The 16,929-nt window shown below is 37.5% G+C and overlaps 1 protein-coding gene across 33 annotated transcripts in view; it reads left to right on the top strand.

Annotated features, from left to right (window-relative positions):
* The first annotated feature begins 13,016 nt into the window (after positions 1-13,016).
* Positions 13,017-16,929, top strand: part of LOC103956549 (bifunctional aspartokinase/homoserine dehydrogenase 1, chloroplastic-like) — a 41,321-nt gene continuing 37,408 nt past the window's right edge. For 22 of the 33 annotated variants that reach the window (XR_007255182.1, XR_007255183.1, XR_007255179.1 and 19 more), the window contains exons 1-8: positions 13,017-13,174; positions 13,459-13,520; positions 14,532-14,666; positions 14,797-14,891; positions 15,481-15,509; positions 15,622-15,683; positions 16,419-16,672; positions 16,763-16,808. Coding sequence is in view for 2 of the 33 variants with exons in the window: in XM_048575926.1 (XP_048431883.1) it covers positions 13,433-13,520; positions 13,674-13,735; positions 14,532-14,623; positions 16,434-16,563 (372 nt within the window). In the remaining 31 variants the exon portion in view is untranslated. Of the gene's footprint in view, positions 13,175-13,415; positions 13,521-13,673; positions 13,736-14,531; positions 14,667-14,796; positions 14,892-15,480; positions 15,510-15,621; positions 15,684-16,418; positions 16,809-16,888 lie in introns of those variants that run through there. The other 11 variants (XR_007255181.1, XR_007255180.1, XR_007255160.1 and 8 more) reach the window with 8 other exon arrangements.

The following is a 16,929-nucleotide window of genomic DNA, read 5'->3' as shown; positions in this document are numbered from 1 at the left end:
TTGTTGTTGCCCTCCATTTGTTGAAGCTCTTGTGGTAAAGCTTTTGTGTTGAAACTTTGTGGGTGAAGCTTTGAGGTTGAAGCTTTGTTAGGCACCATGAATTGATTTTGCTTCACACTATCTTGATCAAGAGTGTGTGAGGCTTTTGACATTTGTTGTTGCCCTCAATTTGTTAAAGCTCTTGTGATGAAGCTTTTGTGTTGAAGCTTTATAGGTGAAGCTTTGAGGTTGAAGCTTTGTTGGGCACCATGAATTGATTTTGCTTCACATTATCTTGATTAAGAGTGTGTGAAGCTTTTGAGAATTGTAGTTACTCTCCATTTGTTGAAGTTGTTGAATTTCCCAATTTCCTCTTTTATTTTTATTTTTATTTTTATTTTTATTTTTGGAAAATTAGAAATTTGAAAATGTGGAAGAGACAACATATACAAATTTTGCTTTCACGCTGTTGAGCAAGAGATTGTGATGCAACCCACACCTTGTAGTAGTTGAAGGTTTGGATGAACCATATAAATTGAATTTGCTTCGAACAATCTTGATCAAGAGTGTGTGAAGCTTTCTACGAGCTGTAGTGTTTGCATTGTTATTGAGAAGAAATGTCTGAAGCAGATGTAAGAGGGCTGAAGAGCTTGATCTTCGTATACCATGCACTGAAGCCTTTGTTGGCTTATAATAAGACTTTGTTGGTGACTATAACTCTTGTTAGACATAAGTGCTTCCCTAGTTGAGTTGTAAAGCTTGAGGGTTTTTTATTATTTGTGAATGCTAGGAGTTCACATGTACAAGTTGTACCACTCGTCTTCTAGTTGGTGGAATGAATGGTGAGTTGCTGTCATCACTTGGTTAGTGGTACAAATGTGAGTTCCTTTCTTTCATCACATTTCATCACCTGGTTGGTGGCACAAAGATGAGTTCCTTCTTCACCCAGTTGGTGGCATGAGTGGCAAGTTGCCAAATGATGTTAGAGTATGGGTTATACATTTCATCACCTAGTTGGTGGCACAAAGATTAGTTCCTTCTTCACTTGGTTGGTGGCATGAGCGGTAAGTTGCCAAATGATATTAGAATACGGGTTGTACATTTCATCACCTGGTTGGTGGCATGAAGGAGAATACGAGTTGTACATTTCATCACCTGTTTAGTGGCATGAAAATGAGTTCCTTCTTCACCTGGTTGGTGGCATGAGTGGCAAGTTGCCAAATGATATTAGAATACAGGTTGTACATTTTATCACCTGGTTGGTGGCATGAAGGAGAGTACAGGTTGTATATTTCATCACCTCGTTAGTGGCATGGAGTTGAGTTCTTTCTTCACATTTCATCACTTGGTTGGTGAGAATAAGGGCAAGGTGTTGAGGCACATTGTAGCAAGTGTCGAATGACACAAAGTATGTTGAACCCTTTCAAAGCATAGTTGGCTTATGTATGGATGTGTTGGGATGTATGATGTTTATGTTGATTGACATGAGTGATGCTTAGGAATGTTTTGCTATGCATGAAGGGATCCATGCCTTCGATATGTGAACCATGTTAGTTGTAACACTTAGTATCACATACTTTGTGTCAAAGTACGCATGTTGAAGCTCTAAGTCGGAGTATAGGGGTAGGTCAGCGTAGACCAAGTGTTCTAGTGCTAGGAATGCAAAAGACTCAGAAGAAGTTGTCTGAATTCCCTCTTCTTTAAATATTTGCCGAATGGCTTGTGTGACAAAAGATCTCAAGTGGTTGAGACTTAAAACATTTGTAATGTGTATGCCTTCTTATAATAGCATTTTCTTCAGTACCCAGTCCTCCACTTTGAAAAAGTGAGGCTTGGCCCCATAATCATAATAGTCAACGGTACGTTCACCCCTGGTTGTCTTGATACGAACTTTTATCCTTCTTGTTATAATAGGCTTGCTGAGAGTAAAACTTCTTCCTCTTACCAAGAGACAAATAAGTTTGGTGACTTAGCGAGTAGCTAAATGAGGCAGAAGATGATGCAATGGGTGTCTGAATGGCCAAGATCTCCTCACTTGGTAGAACTTAACTTCCATTTCCCACTTGTTGATAGGGGTTAACCATATGGGGGTTCCCTTGGTATGTCCTTACTTCGGCGGATGCGTGGTTGTAAGCCTGTGCCATCACCCCAGAGTAAGTCTTTCAAGTGTTGGCATTGATCATGTACTTGAAGAAACAATCACGTAGGCCTGCCGTGAAAGCTTTGAGGGCAGTCTTGTTATCTGTCTCAGCACAGCAAGAATACTCATGGCTGAAGCGACCGGCATACTTTCGTAGTGACTCATCCGGCTTCTGGCGAATAATGTACAAGTCATCTGCGGAATGCAAGCGATCTGTCTGGAAAATGTGTTGAGAGACAAATATTTTCCTCAGTTCCTTAAATGAGTCTACTGTCTCAGGTGGAAGACGACAATACCAATTTAGAGCTCCGCCAGAGAAGGTAGAGAGGAAGAGAAGATATCGTTCTTCGTCAGTGTGCATCCGGTATGCCATGGTGGACTCAAAGAGGTTAAGGTGTTCAATTGGGTCCTCCCTTCTAGTGTAGAGTTGTAAACCAATCTTCTACTTTGTCTTTGCTTAGAGGGGGTGTCGAGGATCCTCCTTGTAAGAGGGCCAGGCCTAGGTTGGTTTCAGTCAGGTATTTCGGTCTAACGTTCGGCCTTCAACTTGTTTACTTACTCAAGGAGTTATAGGACAAGGGGGTCTTGAGTGGAGTCAGGTACTGCTGGATCATTCTTCCGTAAGTCTCTATTTCCTCTTGGAAGTAGGAAAGCTTGGTCAAGGGCATGTGATTTTTCTTTGGACTCACCGTACTGACTTCCAGGGCGAGCTTGTCGAAACGCCCCCGAGTCTCCCGTACCTTCATATTCCTCTAGGACATGTCGCTCATTCCCTAGATTGGCAATTGGCTTGGGGCATGGGAAAGGATCGAACCTTTTAGAAACCCTTGGATCATTGACCTTCGAGCTTATGTGGATGGGGTTCTCTCGACGTTGCCTCAGGAAGTCCCGACAGTCGCGATAAACGGCTTTTGATCCTTCTACTCCTTCTGTAAGAAGGTGCCTTCCTCCACTTCTTCTGCTTTGGGTCGAAGCAGCTGGGTCGAGAGAGGTCTCATATTGATCAACACCTTTATGAGTAACTCGCTCCCCATTAGGGATATCCATGTTGAAGGCAGGTGATCCCCCGTGTTGGGGGCACCCAGGTGGTGGTTGACTTCCCCGGGGGTAATGAGTTCGTGTGTTTGAGTATGCTTAGCTTCATAGAGCATTCCGAAGAGCTTCTCATACTGCTCCTGGAGGATCTCATTCTTTATCGCTATCTTGTTGTTCTAAGCCTCTAGCTCATCGACTTTAACCTAAAGAGCAAGCCTCTTTCGTTGCTTTGCACTAAGTGCGAGGGGGGTGTTGTTCTGCATGCTGTGGCTCCCTTCACTCCCCATGTTGGAGAGGGGTGCCTGGTCGAAAGAAAGTGTGCGAGTGGTGGAAACAACTTGACAAAGCTGGAGAGAGTAGGATAAGTGCGATTCCCACAGACGGCGCCAAATGTTGATGCACAAAATCGGCGAGGACTTTGGTACAATAAAAAGTGTCAAGTTTGTGACCTTCGCTAGGTTGCTCTGGTCATTAGTGTGGATAAGTATGTAAATGAATAGAGATAGGGAAGTAAACAACACAAGATGTACGTGGTTCACCTAGATTGGCTACATTCACGGAGTAGAGGAGTTCTTATTAGTTGTGAAGGGTTCACACAAATACATAGGTTCAAGCTCTCTTTTAGTGAGTTATAGTGAATAGTTTAGTACAAATGACATTCGGGATTATTGTGGGAGAATGATCCTTTTTTATAGAAGAGAGTTTCTAGCTTTGTTCTGACATTGACACGTGTCGTGTTGTGATTGGCCTCTGATATCGACACGTGTTGCGTTATGATTGGCCTCTGATACCGACATGTGTCGTGTTGTGATTGGCCTCCTGGTTGGAGGAAAAGTCTTGTGGGTCCTTGACGGTATGTTGTTGACCGGTGCTTAGTAGTTTCGGGATTGGTCAAATATGGTACAAACAAACTTCTTCAAAAAGCCCTAAAAACAAATCAAATTATGACAGTTTAGCTGCTTTTCTTGCATTGTCAACAAGCTTTCAGTTGAAAACTCTCTCTAAAAATGGTGTGGACCACCAATAGGCAATTTGGAAACGAATATTTGCACCTAACAACAAGTGATCCGGTCAATATATATTAAAAGGAATAAACTATTTCCCACCTTTCTAGTATGAAAATTGCAGCTTAAACCCTTATATAGAATAAACAAGAAACTTTGTCAAATAAAACACAGTGGTTTAATTACAACTTAAACTGAGAAAAAAAAAAAAAAACCAAAACAGATAGAAATTGAGGTGTGTGTGATGTGCAGAAAATATTGTAAAAATAAAAAAATGCGGAAGAAGTAATTTGAGGTCTGTAAACATAATCTTCTTTTTATTTTTAAATAATTTTTTTTCTTTTTATAAAAAAATTATAAAACATGTTTCCGCGTGCTTTTTTCCTTGTTAATAGCATTATGTCTATAAACGCTATATTAAACTTCCTAATATGCTTTTAAATGATGTAAAGAGCTATTTAATAGCATTTTCAGTGAAAACACTATGAATAAGTGCTATGGAAGGTAAGTTTTGTTGTAGCGACGGGCAACTGCAAATGACACACCCCGACCAAAAAATCAAGGCGTGCTGGCTATCACGTGAGGATGACGTAGCCATGTGCATAGTACGGAAGCAATAATAATAATAATAGAAATGTGAATAAATAAAAATCAAACTACTAGAAGTATTAGCTAAGGTAACATGCTAGTGCGAGACTAAATGTGAAAAACATAACCAAAGCATAAGTAGCCTAAGTGCAGTCCAGTAGGACGAATACTAATTATACAACACCCAAAGGTGATCAAACAATTATGTTGTTCTGTTAGAACCACCGTCAAGATCCTCGTGAGCCATCAAAGCACTTCTAAATAGAACCTAGAGGGGCGCAAAACAGAAAGTGTGAGTAGGCAAAAACAAAGCTTTTCAAAATCAAATCATTTCTCAAAAGTTCTAACCTCTCGCCGTAAAACCTATATAATTTCTCAGAAAATATAATATATATATATATATATATATATATATCTACACCACAACCATGCTCGAAATAGCAAAATTCACAAATATGCCATGTCAAATATCTCAGCATAAAAATATGTAAGCCAGCTGATATTAATCAATGCAAATGATATGTCAGCCGGAGTCACCTAACGTGGCTGAATCTAGAGCTCGAATCCACATCTCAACAGCTATACCTGCACACGAGTCGGAACCACCTAAAGTGGTTTGTACGACAGGACTGGATGTAAATAAATACGCTCAAATGCTACGATCACGTGAAGATTGTGCAAATAATTGCGGGTCACCTATGAGTCAGAACCACCTAAAGTAGTATGTATGACATGATTGTGCACTTAACTTGGATCCAAGGTGAGCATATGGTGCGGGAGGTGAACATCACGTGAAGGACTGTGCCCTAACTCTGGGTGGGAGCACTAACACCGGGGTGCAGGTTTATGAGCTCTCAACGCATCACATAATCAACAATTTACATAAACAATCTACAACTCACTTGATCCTTACCTAAGCGTCCACAACGTCAAATCACAATGTGCACATATCATACCAATTCATAGTTTAAGCACAAATCACTAAGCATGGCATTTCAAACATAATTTCATTTAACTTAATTTTCTAGGAAAAACTCAAGTATATAGGTATATACGGAGAACCAAAAGCCCACTCACTGATATGTGGAAGGGTCGTAGCCCCCGAGTCTCGAGTGACTGCGCTCGTCCTCAGGATAAGTCTCACATATATGCGAAACAACTATATAAACATTAATTTAATGCACATAACCAAAACTAGTTAATAACTTCTCATACAATGCTCAAATGAGGTGTTTGAATATACCAACGTGACCTACTCCACCTCAGGAACATCCCCATATTTTTAGAAAAATTTTCCGACCACCCACGCGCGGCCACGCGCAGGCACGTGTTTGGCATACATTCGGAAACCCTAATGGCGTTAGGGAATATTATGTCCAAAAATGGAATATATCGTTAAATATACATGACGCCGTTAGTATATTCTGTCAAAGTTGATGGAATATTTTTCGTCTTCTCCGGTGATCCTCGTCGGAGCCGCCGTCCGCCGCCGTCTGCAACTCGAATTTTTGCCGAAAACTGGAAAAACTTTAAAACTTCATTTCTCAACCAAATTCCACGAAATTTGTACCAAAATGAAGCTTACAACGAGTAGAACAAAACCTTACCAATTTGGGGACCTAAAACCAATGGAAAGTCGCCTAAAAAACCTTTGAAATTTCGGCCAAACTTGCAACTCACTAAACCTGGGCTTCCCAATGTCCAAAACACTTCGTTTTTCTTCTTCGAGCTTCGTGAAGACGTTCTAAAGCTTCCTATAACCTTAAAACTCACTAAAAATTCCACGATCACGATTGCATGAACAGTACATCAAATCAGGAATCCTTGGTTCTCGGGTTTCCGAAGGTATCACGTCTAACGAAAGGTATGGATCGACTCCTGAGCTTGAAAAGAGTTCAAAAACACCAACAATGACCACGATCCGTGCGTTGAGAGGTTAGTTTCGAAGTGGACCATACAATTGTACAGAAATGGAAGAAAATTCGAGAGAGAGAAGAAAGAGGAGTCTACGGGGTTGTTTGGGTATGTGTGTGTGTGGTCCAGTTTGTAGCCATCAACCAAAAACAAATCACCTACTACACCAACTAACATCCAAGGGTAAAATCGTCATTCCACGTCATCGAGGATAAATTTTGGGACGGGCTATCACAGCAAATCCCACACATACAAGAGATTGCATGTAACATTTGAAAATTAAAAATCTTGTATATATTTTCCTTTTCTTTTTCCTTTATAAAGAAAACAAACAAAAAGAAATTGGATATCTAGAGCATTCCATCCCCAAAAAATACACTGGCACCTAGCTCATTTAATCCACTCAAATGAATAGTAAGTGACTCCAATGAACAGTAATTGGTCAAATGCATCTCCAACCCTAAAAATGCTCTAGCCTAGCCCAAAGTCTAGTCAATTTGTATTAAAATATTATTAATTTTTTTATACAATGATAAAAATAATTTTATTTATAATTTCGGATAGAATTTTTAACCAATCTTGTCACGCCACGTGTCATTATTCAAAAGTACCATTTTATGGATAGATTTTCGATAAGATTTTGAACCAATCTCGACATGTCACATCCCGGCTCAGGCCCCCACCACATCCCTGACTCGACTCCACCGTAGCACGATATTGTCCGTTTTGGGCCCCGGCCATACCCTCACGATTTTGTTTATGGGAACTCACACGATAACTTCCCAGTGGGTCACCCATCATGGGATTACTCTCGAGTGAACTCGCATAACTTTGGAGTTCCTATGGAATCTGAAGCTAGTAAGCTCCAAAAATGCCTCGTGCTAGCAAGAGATGAGAATATACATATAAGGCTTACAAGATCCACTCCCTTGGGCGATGTGGGATCTTATAATCCACCACCCTTAGGGGCCCGACATCCTCATCGGCACACTTCTGACCAGAGATTGGCTCTAATACCAAATTGTCACATCCCCGCCCGAGATGTGGTGGGGGCCAGGGCCAGGATGTGACAACAAATCTCAGTAGATGGTTATCTTTAGTGGTATAACCCTCACCCTATTTACTATAATGTCCTTATGCTCTACCATCAGGAGTGAAATGGGTGCAATCTCGCTCACCCGCGCACTCTTTTGTTTAGGCACTTTTAGGTTTAAATTTATTCACATTCTTTTTCCACTATACTACACTTTATGGCTTCGTCACCCTCCAGTGTCGGCTAGCACAACTCGATTTCAGAGTCCAATTAGACTTTCCGGTTTAAGGTGTGTCATGACGCGCCACGTGTCACTATCTGTTTACAATCCTTTAGAATAAATTTCGATAAGATTTTCAACCAATCATGTAATGCCACATGGCATTATGTACAGCCTTATCCTTTCTTTTTTTTTTCTTTTTTTTTTGTCCATATAAACCCTACATCCATCCTAATTCATACACCAAACTCAAACTAGCTCAGAATCTTTCTTCATCGTTTTTAAATCTTGAGTTCTTACAATGTTTTCTTCAAAGAGATTGTATGAAATCGATTAGCAAAAAAAAAAAAAAAAATTGTTGGCAGGACAAGAGAATTGTTCAATCTCGAGGATGATGGAAATGAGGCGTTCTTCGTGGAAGAGGATAAGGATGATGAACATAGGAGGCATAAAGCCTCACTCCAAACCCAAACGTGCCTCAAACTTGGATAGAAAGAGGGAAAGAAGAGGTAAGGATCTCTTGGAAGATTATTTTATCTCCAACATTTTATTCCTTGATCATATTTTTAGATGTTGTTTTAGAATGCAATGAAATTTGTTCAACAAAATCATGATTGCTATTTGTAACCATGATCCATACCTTGTGAAAAAAAAAAAAAAGAAGTTTTTCATGTTCAAAGTCTTCTTCCTGAGCAAAAAATCTGGGACCTTCACTGACGTCATTCTAATGCTAGCATGACATCAAATAGGCCATACATCACTCAACACATTTTGGGCCAGCCTATATGCTGGCTTGGGCTGTGGGCTAGCTTATTTGGTTCGGCTATAGTGGTTTTCCATGGGTGCCAACCTATTTTTCAGCCTTTGTTCCAGCCTATTTAGCTGGGTTGGAGCTGCTCTTAGTTCGAATACCAGTCGTTCAGGTGATGGGAAACCTGCTTAAATTCAAATAGTTGGCCTCGCTCTTGTTGATAATTCATGTATGTTGAATGAAGAATTGCAGTCAGCTGTTACACACACACACACACACACACACACACACACACACACACACACACACACACATATATTTCCACCTTGAAGTTAGAAGAATGGATATCAACCAAGGTTGTCAACATGGTGTACTAAATAAAACATCTTGTTAGAAGAAAAAATTTTTCGAGTCAAAGTGGTTTTTGTTATCATATACCTTAGCCGGCGGAAGTTCATCTAGAAATATTGGTCCAGCAAAATCCGTTGTTGGAAGTCTCACCTAATGAAATATAAAATTTCGTCACGTGAAACAGAGTTATCCCGACGAATATAGTTGTCATATAAACGTGTGTTGACCATCTTGACCTAACCAAGATATTTTGTCACCTTGCACTAAATTGAACAATATTAAAAACTCAACGAAAAAGTGGCGAGGCAAATTTGTAAAACCAAAAAGTTACAAAAATTATAATGTTTTACTCAACATAATTTTTTGTCGGGCTAAAAAATATATTTTTTATAATTTAAAAAGGGAAAATTTGAAATAGGTCCAATTTTATAGGCCACTTTTTGAAATAAGTCCAATTTTTAGTGACTTTTGACTTTTGAAATAGGTCAAATTTTTAATTACTTTGGACCCATATCAAAAAACCCCATTTAAAAAAATATTGATAATATATTTCATTGTAATTATCTCTACTATTTAATTAAACCCTCTTTGTCAACTAAAAGAGGGTGAAAAGACAAATTAGTTTTCTATCACACAAAAAATATGATGGGCAATAATGTAATTTCAAATGTCTAAATTTTACTATTTTTTATTGAAGCTCCACCTACAGGTGACGTTAAAAGAGATCATGCTATTATAATGAATAGAGCTTGGTTGCTGAAAAATTAGCAGCAGCTCCTGCTGCTAGCGAATCACGGGTGTACACGTGTTCAAGTAATTAATTTTTTAATCATAACTTGAACACGTGTCCACTCGTAATTCATTAACAATAGAAGCTGTTGCTAATTTTTTTAGTAGCCAATCTTTCTCCTATTATAATTTAAAGATGCTATATTCTTTCTTTTTTATTCTTTTTCCTTTGTCTTCTTCCCCTGTTTTTGGTACTGATCTTTTTTTTTTTTTTTTGGAAGCGGTACCGATCTGTTCTTCATTTACAGCTACATGTAACCATAATTTAACCATGGGACTATAATTTTTGCCGTCTCTTTTAGTCATTCACACCTGCATCTTTTATGCATAAAGCCAGAGGTCTAGTTTAAGGCTGATTTGGTATTGTTGTGATTTGAAAAAAAACTGCTTCTGCTGTACTGTGAGAATAAATAGCTGTGAAATAAAGCAGCAGAGTGTTTGATAAACTTTTTTTGTAAAAGTGCTTTTGAAAAAAAAAAGCAATATTATAGTGTTTGGTAAACTTTTATGTAAAATAGATGTGAAAAAAAAACCGGTTTTTCAAAGCTGGGTTTTGCAGCTTCTTGTTTTTGGTTTTTTTTTTTTCACCCAAAACTGTGAAAAAAAGTTGAAACTGAATGTTTACCAAACACAAAAACAACTTCCAGTTTTTTTTGATACCAACATTTATCAGAATCAATTCAATAACAAACTAGGCCTTAATATCACCCACTTCGACAAAATAATTGGACCAAAATGCTCCTACATCACAAAAAATCAAATCAGCAAAAATGAATGCATAAGATAATTCAAGGGTAATTTTGTAATTTTATTTTATTTTTTAATAATGCTCATTCCACACCTCTCGACCCAGTTTCACTCGGACAAGGATTGTTTGCCCTTCACTTTCAATATCTTTCTATTTGTGTGATTACAACACATTAATATTACTATTTATTTTTGTCTTATTACTTTTACAAAAATATACTATAAAATGTTAACGTGCCACAAAACAAAACAGAGATCACGGAAGGGCACCGAAGGGAAGGACAGACAATCTTGTCCGTTTCATTCTTATCTCCAATGGTGACCTAAAACCTAAAAATATTTAGCCCAGAAAATTTAGGTTTTAGCCTAGAAACAGCTTTTCTACTCCAACCATTCTGACTTAAAATTTTAGCCCCAGATTATCAAAGAATGAATTAAGGCTATTTTTTTTTAAATTAACTTTTTAAAAAAAAAAATTATGTAGACTATCCTAAATTAATTTTATGAACATTTTAACCTAAAAATATTTAAATTCCGATAAATTTTGAAAAATCACTAAATCAATACATGAAAATCAAGATAAACCACATAAACTTAATACCAACGACATTTAATAAACCACATAAACTTAAAAAATAAAAAAGACAATTAATAAACCACATAAACTTAAAAAATAAAAAAAAACAATTAATAAACTACATAAACTTAATACAATCGAAAACTCATAGACTACATAAACTTAATAATGATATTCACCATCTTGACTTGGTGATGGACTTGGGTGATAGTCTTGAGATGAATCATCATCTTGAAATATACTCCTTTTGGCATTCCTTCGTAAAATTTCCTTTTGCTTACCACGTAAGTATCTCTTCCTCTCTGGAGTGTATTTGTCGAGGTCCTCCATTATCAAATTTGTTTCGTACCTTTCTTGCTCCCTATCCCCTTGTTCCTTCATGGCCAAAAGCATTTGGGCCGATTCTTCTTGCCGACGGCACTGGATTTCGTTCATTATTGCCATTTCGCTAGCAAATTGTGCATGTGTCGGATCTTGGGACTTCCCTTTTCTCTTTGCTTCCTTTTGCTTATCTTTACCCGGGAGCCTTGCAAAAGAAGAAGTTGGGGTCATTTGTTCGACACCTTCATTGTCGGCAAAATTCACACCTTCATTGACATCATTTGGGGGTGGGGCTTCATTATGAAATAATCTTCCACATGGTTGGTTCGCATCGGTTCCCCACCTCGGACAATCCTTAAGGATGTTCCAAGCATGATGCAACTTAAAAGCTTGATTTTTTGGTGTAGTTCTTGTCTTGTAAATTGCCATTGCTTTGTCACCCTATGCAACAAATACATAAAAACAATTAGTTGCAAAATACTATTATGTACATGACAACTAAAATATCAACAAATAAACTCACAATTTCTGAGGCGCCCTTTCCACTAGGCATGTCAACCATGACTCTCTCCAAGCTTCCTTTCCATAAAGTGCACGCTTTGTTGATAATCTTCCACCGATCATAAACACCACCAACTTCCCTTCGACCAGCGTTGGAGTTTTCATGGAACTTATCAACGATTTTACCCCATAAAACCTTTTTATTTTGATTGGTGCCGACGGCACCATCTTCGCTAATTGAAATTCATGCCAAACATAAAGCAATATCTTCGTCAAAGGTCCAATTACGACCTCTAACATGCTCTTTTGCCATCTTGAAAATTCTAGAAATGAGAATAAATGGTATAAAGAAAAATTGGAAGAATTGTAGGAGAAAAGTGAGTTTTGTGTGGATGTTTGAACAAATACATAGGTATTTATAGAGTTTTTGGTTGAATTTTAAGTTAAATAATTTTTTAAAATTATTCTAGCCGTTGGATTTAAATTTGGACCGTTAGATCTTTTTTTTTACCGTTATATTTAATTATATTTGATCTAAGCCGTTGGATTCAATAAATACATAAATATAAAACTAAAAAAAAAAAAAGTGAACCTGGACCGTTGGATTAACCAACGGTCCATTAAATCCAGCCGTTGGATTGTTGCAAAAGTAGCCGTTGGGCTACACAGTGGGCTGACACCTGGGGAACAACCCCACGTGGGTGGGCCAACCCCCACGTGGGTGGGCCAACTTGTGTCAGTCTCAGATGAATTGTGGGTTGTTTGGCGCGTGGGAGCTGGGCAGTGTGCTTCACAACCCTTGTTTCAGTCTCAGTGGGTGGGACCATTTTGCTTTGTGACCTAAAATTGGGCTGGTATTTGACCTCAAAATAAGTTTTAGGTTTTAGGTTAATTTTAGGTCATTGGTTGGAGTAGATTTTGGAGGGGAAAAAAAGGGAAATTTTAGGTTTTAAGTCGTTGGAGATAGTCTTAGGTTTGTTTATCTCTCAAACCCTAATTTTTCTCTCTTTCTGATCTCATCTCTCTACTCGCGCCGATCAGTCTGAACCCCAGAAATTTAAGCACTCAGCTTCGCCATCTCTCTTCCATTTCTGCTCTCTTCGATCTCTGCTTCGCTTTCTTCAGTCTTTGCTTCGTGATCTCTTCCATCTCTGCTTCCTTCGTGATTTCTTCTTTTCTGGTTGCATTTTTCAGCTGCCCTCGACAATGAACGACCTGCTAACGGTAATGTATTTGATTTTCTTTCATTAATTTATGCCATGATTTGTTTGTTTGGGCATTTTGGGAGGTTTTGCTGCTCGGTTTTTGTTATGATCCGGCTGCGTTTGATGTTATTGGATCTGCTTTTTTAATGATTTTTTTTTAATTTTTTGTTTATGGGGTTTTGGTTTTCTTAGGGTTTAGATTGTTCTATGTTTTATTTCAATTTCGTTTTTCTGATTGTCTTTTTTGTTTATATCCTTAGATCCGTTGCTTGGTTATATGATTTGGCTGTGTGCTTTGTTCAGGACAATTTGTTCTTCGTTTTTTGGGGCTTCTGTGTGTAGCTTTGAAGCCATTTATACTCAAGGTAAATAATTTCGTTTTAGCCTTTTTTGTAAGATTTTTTTTATTTAATATTGTGAGAGTTGTGTTTTCTATAGCGTGAAAATTAAATCTTTGTGATCTTATATGCTTAGATCTGTTGCTTGGTTATATGATTTGGCTATGTGCTTTGTTTCAGGACAATTTGTTCTTCTTTTTTTGGGGCTTCTGTCTGTAGCTTTGAAACCATTTGTAGTCAACGTAAATAACTTCGTTTATTTTTTATTTTTTATTTGTCTTTTTTGTAAGAATATCTTATTTAATATTGTGAGAATTGTGTTTTTTATGGTATGAAAATTGAATCGTTGTGATCTTATAAGTGGTGTAACATCATTGCAACATGTATGACTACAATTATCAGACATGAAATGGTTTTTGATGCCCTTTCATGTCCTTCCTTGCTTTGAGTTTTTCAGGGCTTAGCTAGGTGAGAGGTTTAAAGCTTGATCATGGTATACTTACGGGTCTTCTCAGCTTTTCCCTCTTGCCTTTGTGCTTGGGAGCTGCTGCCTCTCTATTTTTTGCTCATTTTTTCATGTTTTGTTTACAGCTGTCTCTAGGTGTACAGATCTTATCCATCAGTTTCATTTAGGTTATGTGAAGGCTCCAACCAAAGTTCATAAACCCAGTTATTGTTTTTGTGAAAGAAAAAAAAACTATTTCAAGTGACTTCTTGATGTTCGAAGAGAATTCTTTGCATTTTTGATTCATCTAACAGTGTGTTTTTTTTTTTTCTTTAAATTTTTTTTTCTGTCATTACATGTGACTATCTCCACCATAGAAATTCAAGAAGAGAAAGTAGGAACAAATCCTTTAATTAATAATAGAAATGAAGGGTTCAAATGGTTTGGTAGCTATGTTGTCGTACAGTTAAACTAGCACAAAAAGAGTTTTGTTAACTCAATTGTGAAATAATGATGTGAAAGTCATTATATTTTGAGTATATTGTCAGTCAGAATTAGATTATTTATTTCTTAATAATTATTTTCTTTTACAGGAACTTAATTTACCGCAAGCTGTTGTAAATAGGTTGCAAACTGTTGGTATACGGTTTTGTGGACCTGCAGATCAGGCGCTTGCTAGACTAAGGGGAGCCTTGCCAACTGGTGTTTGTCTTCATGGCTGTTGCAATGTATGCTTTTTTCACATCATGCTATATCAGAATTGACGTTTTGTGTAAAGAAATTTTACGGTTATTGTGGACATGTTTCATGACGGGACCGTTTGACATCTCTTTTTTCTTTATTTATTTTTTACACAAGGGATAGAGTGTTTAATTATTGAGATCAACCAAATACAAAAGGTGTCAAGGGAGTACATAATCCTCATGCTAGACTAAGGGGAGCCTTGCCAACTGGTATTTTTCTTCATGGCTGTTGCAATGTATGCTTTTTTCACATCATGCTATATCAGAATTGACGTTTTGTTTAAAGACATTTTACGGTTATTGTGGACATGTTTCATGACGGGACCGTTTGACATCTCTTTTTTCTTTATTTATTTTTTACATAAGGGATCGGGTGTTTAATTATTGAGATCAACCAAATACAAAAGGTGTCAAAGGAGTACATAATCCTCATGCTTATTTGACATAATGATTTACAACCTTAAAGTCCCTTTGTCCATGAACTATTACTCCAAAGTAATAGGCATGCAATCCTTAAAACGACATGACATGTTGACATATTGTCACAAGCCACCTTTGATTGTCTATTTCCCAACAGGATCCTCTCCGGATCCTTTTGGTGAGGAACAAATTGTTGCCAATTTACAGGTTTTTAGACTAATGCCACAAATTCTGCTTCAAGATTAGCTTATGCACACTTTGCAAATACTAAAATCATTATTGATGTGTCAGTATATCTAATTTATCAATTCATACTGTCAGTGACATAGTTCTACTAATTAAATCATTAAAATCCTTTTTGTGTGATATTCTTCTCCAGGCACGGTTGCAAATACACAAGCCATCAAGGTATCTCATTCAATTATATATATTGTACATGTGTGTATTGCGTTATACATGTATGAGTGTGAATTTGTTTTCTGTAGGTTGATTTAATTAATGAGGTTTATTTTAATTTCAGGTTAATTTGATTTTGTTAAACTAAAAACGTTAGAAGAGTGGAACTGGTGGTGTTTTAAAGAGGTGACTTTCTCAATATTTTCATTTATGTCCTTTTAGTTGTTTGAATGGACTTTCTATAATGTAAATCAAGCTTAATTTAATAGCTGTATTTCTATATTGTTTGGTTTGTCCTATTTTTTTTTTTTTTTGCTCAAAAATGTAATTTGGTTTTGTAGATCAAAGTTTTACATTTATTTAGGATTTTGAGTTCATCTTTAGTTTTAGTACATTTTGGTTCTGAGTGTGATATAGTGTATTGTAATCTTTAGTTAATTGTGATTTTGTATATTTTAAGTGGTGGTTTGGATTTTCAAGAGTGAGAAAAAAGGTTTGATGGGGTTTAGATGCGGATAATTTAACAGGAGTTTAGAAGTGGAACAATGAATATAGAGGGTGGGGACTCAGGGATAGCAGGAAGCAAAGTAGAAGGGATTGTAAACAGAGATTTCTGTGTTTGGGTATATTTTTGTTTTGGTTTGAAAACTCGCCAAGTGAGAATTTGTTGCAGAGCATGTCCTCCCGCTTCTCATACCTCTTCTTACTGCCTGGCAATTAAATGTTCAGCAGTTTGCCAAATATGTACTCTTTGTCAAGGATATTCCGAAGTGATAATTGAATGTCTTGAGTTTCACCCAAGTAATGTCTGCATGCTTACATGCATTCTTATCAGTTTCAGTATTATATAATTCTTTCTCGCATTTAGTTTTGCTAATACTAACTCTCCTTATCTGTATTGGACCTATTGGTTTTGTGCAGGAAGAGGAAAAACAGGGGAGTTACTGTGACAGATTCTGGAATTCCAGAGGTTAAACCATCTCCATCTACCAATGGACTCTCCTCCCAAGTCCTAAACAAAATAAACGGAAATGCCGCCACCGCTGCAGACAGCAGTCCAGCATAGATTGAGTCCTCAGCATAGATTGAGTCCTCAACTCTATGACTTTCGTTTACTATAGAAGTGCTTTTGAGTGAGAGAATTTTGGCACTGATCATCTACAGAAACATGAATGGTATCTGTTTGGATATGCCTGTTGCTGGATAGCTTCTGCTAGCTGATTGTCGTTTCTGTTTTGGCATTGATCAGACTTGATTGCTTTCAGGTTTTGACTACTTTTGAAAAAAAGGGCAATCAGGCCGCATTCTCAGGTGTGTACTGCTCTATCCCTTTCTTTCTCTCTTCCCGGAAATTTTTTCTTCAATTTGAAAATGCACATTCCGATTTTTAGTCCCATTGCTGGTGGCGTGTGTGGTTCCCGAGAAAATCAAG

The sequence above is a fragment of a genome, unplaced genomic scaffold (genome assembly GCF_019419815.1).
Source record: "Pyrus x bretschneideri cultivar Hongxiangsu unplaced genomic scaffold, Pyrus_bretschneideri_v1 Contig81, whole genome shotgun sequence".
Taxonomy (NCBI): domain Eukaryota; kingdom Viridiplantae; phylum Streptophyta; class Magnoliopsida; order Rosales; family Rosaceae; genus Pyrus; species Pyrus x bretschneideri.
Note: the sequence above shows the minus strand (reverse complement) of the source record. Positions and strands in the feature narration are given on the sequence as shown.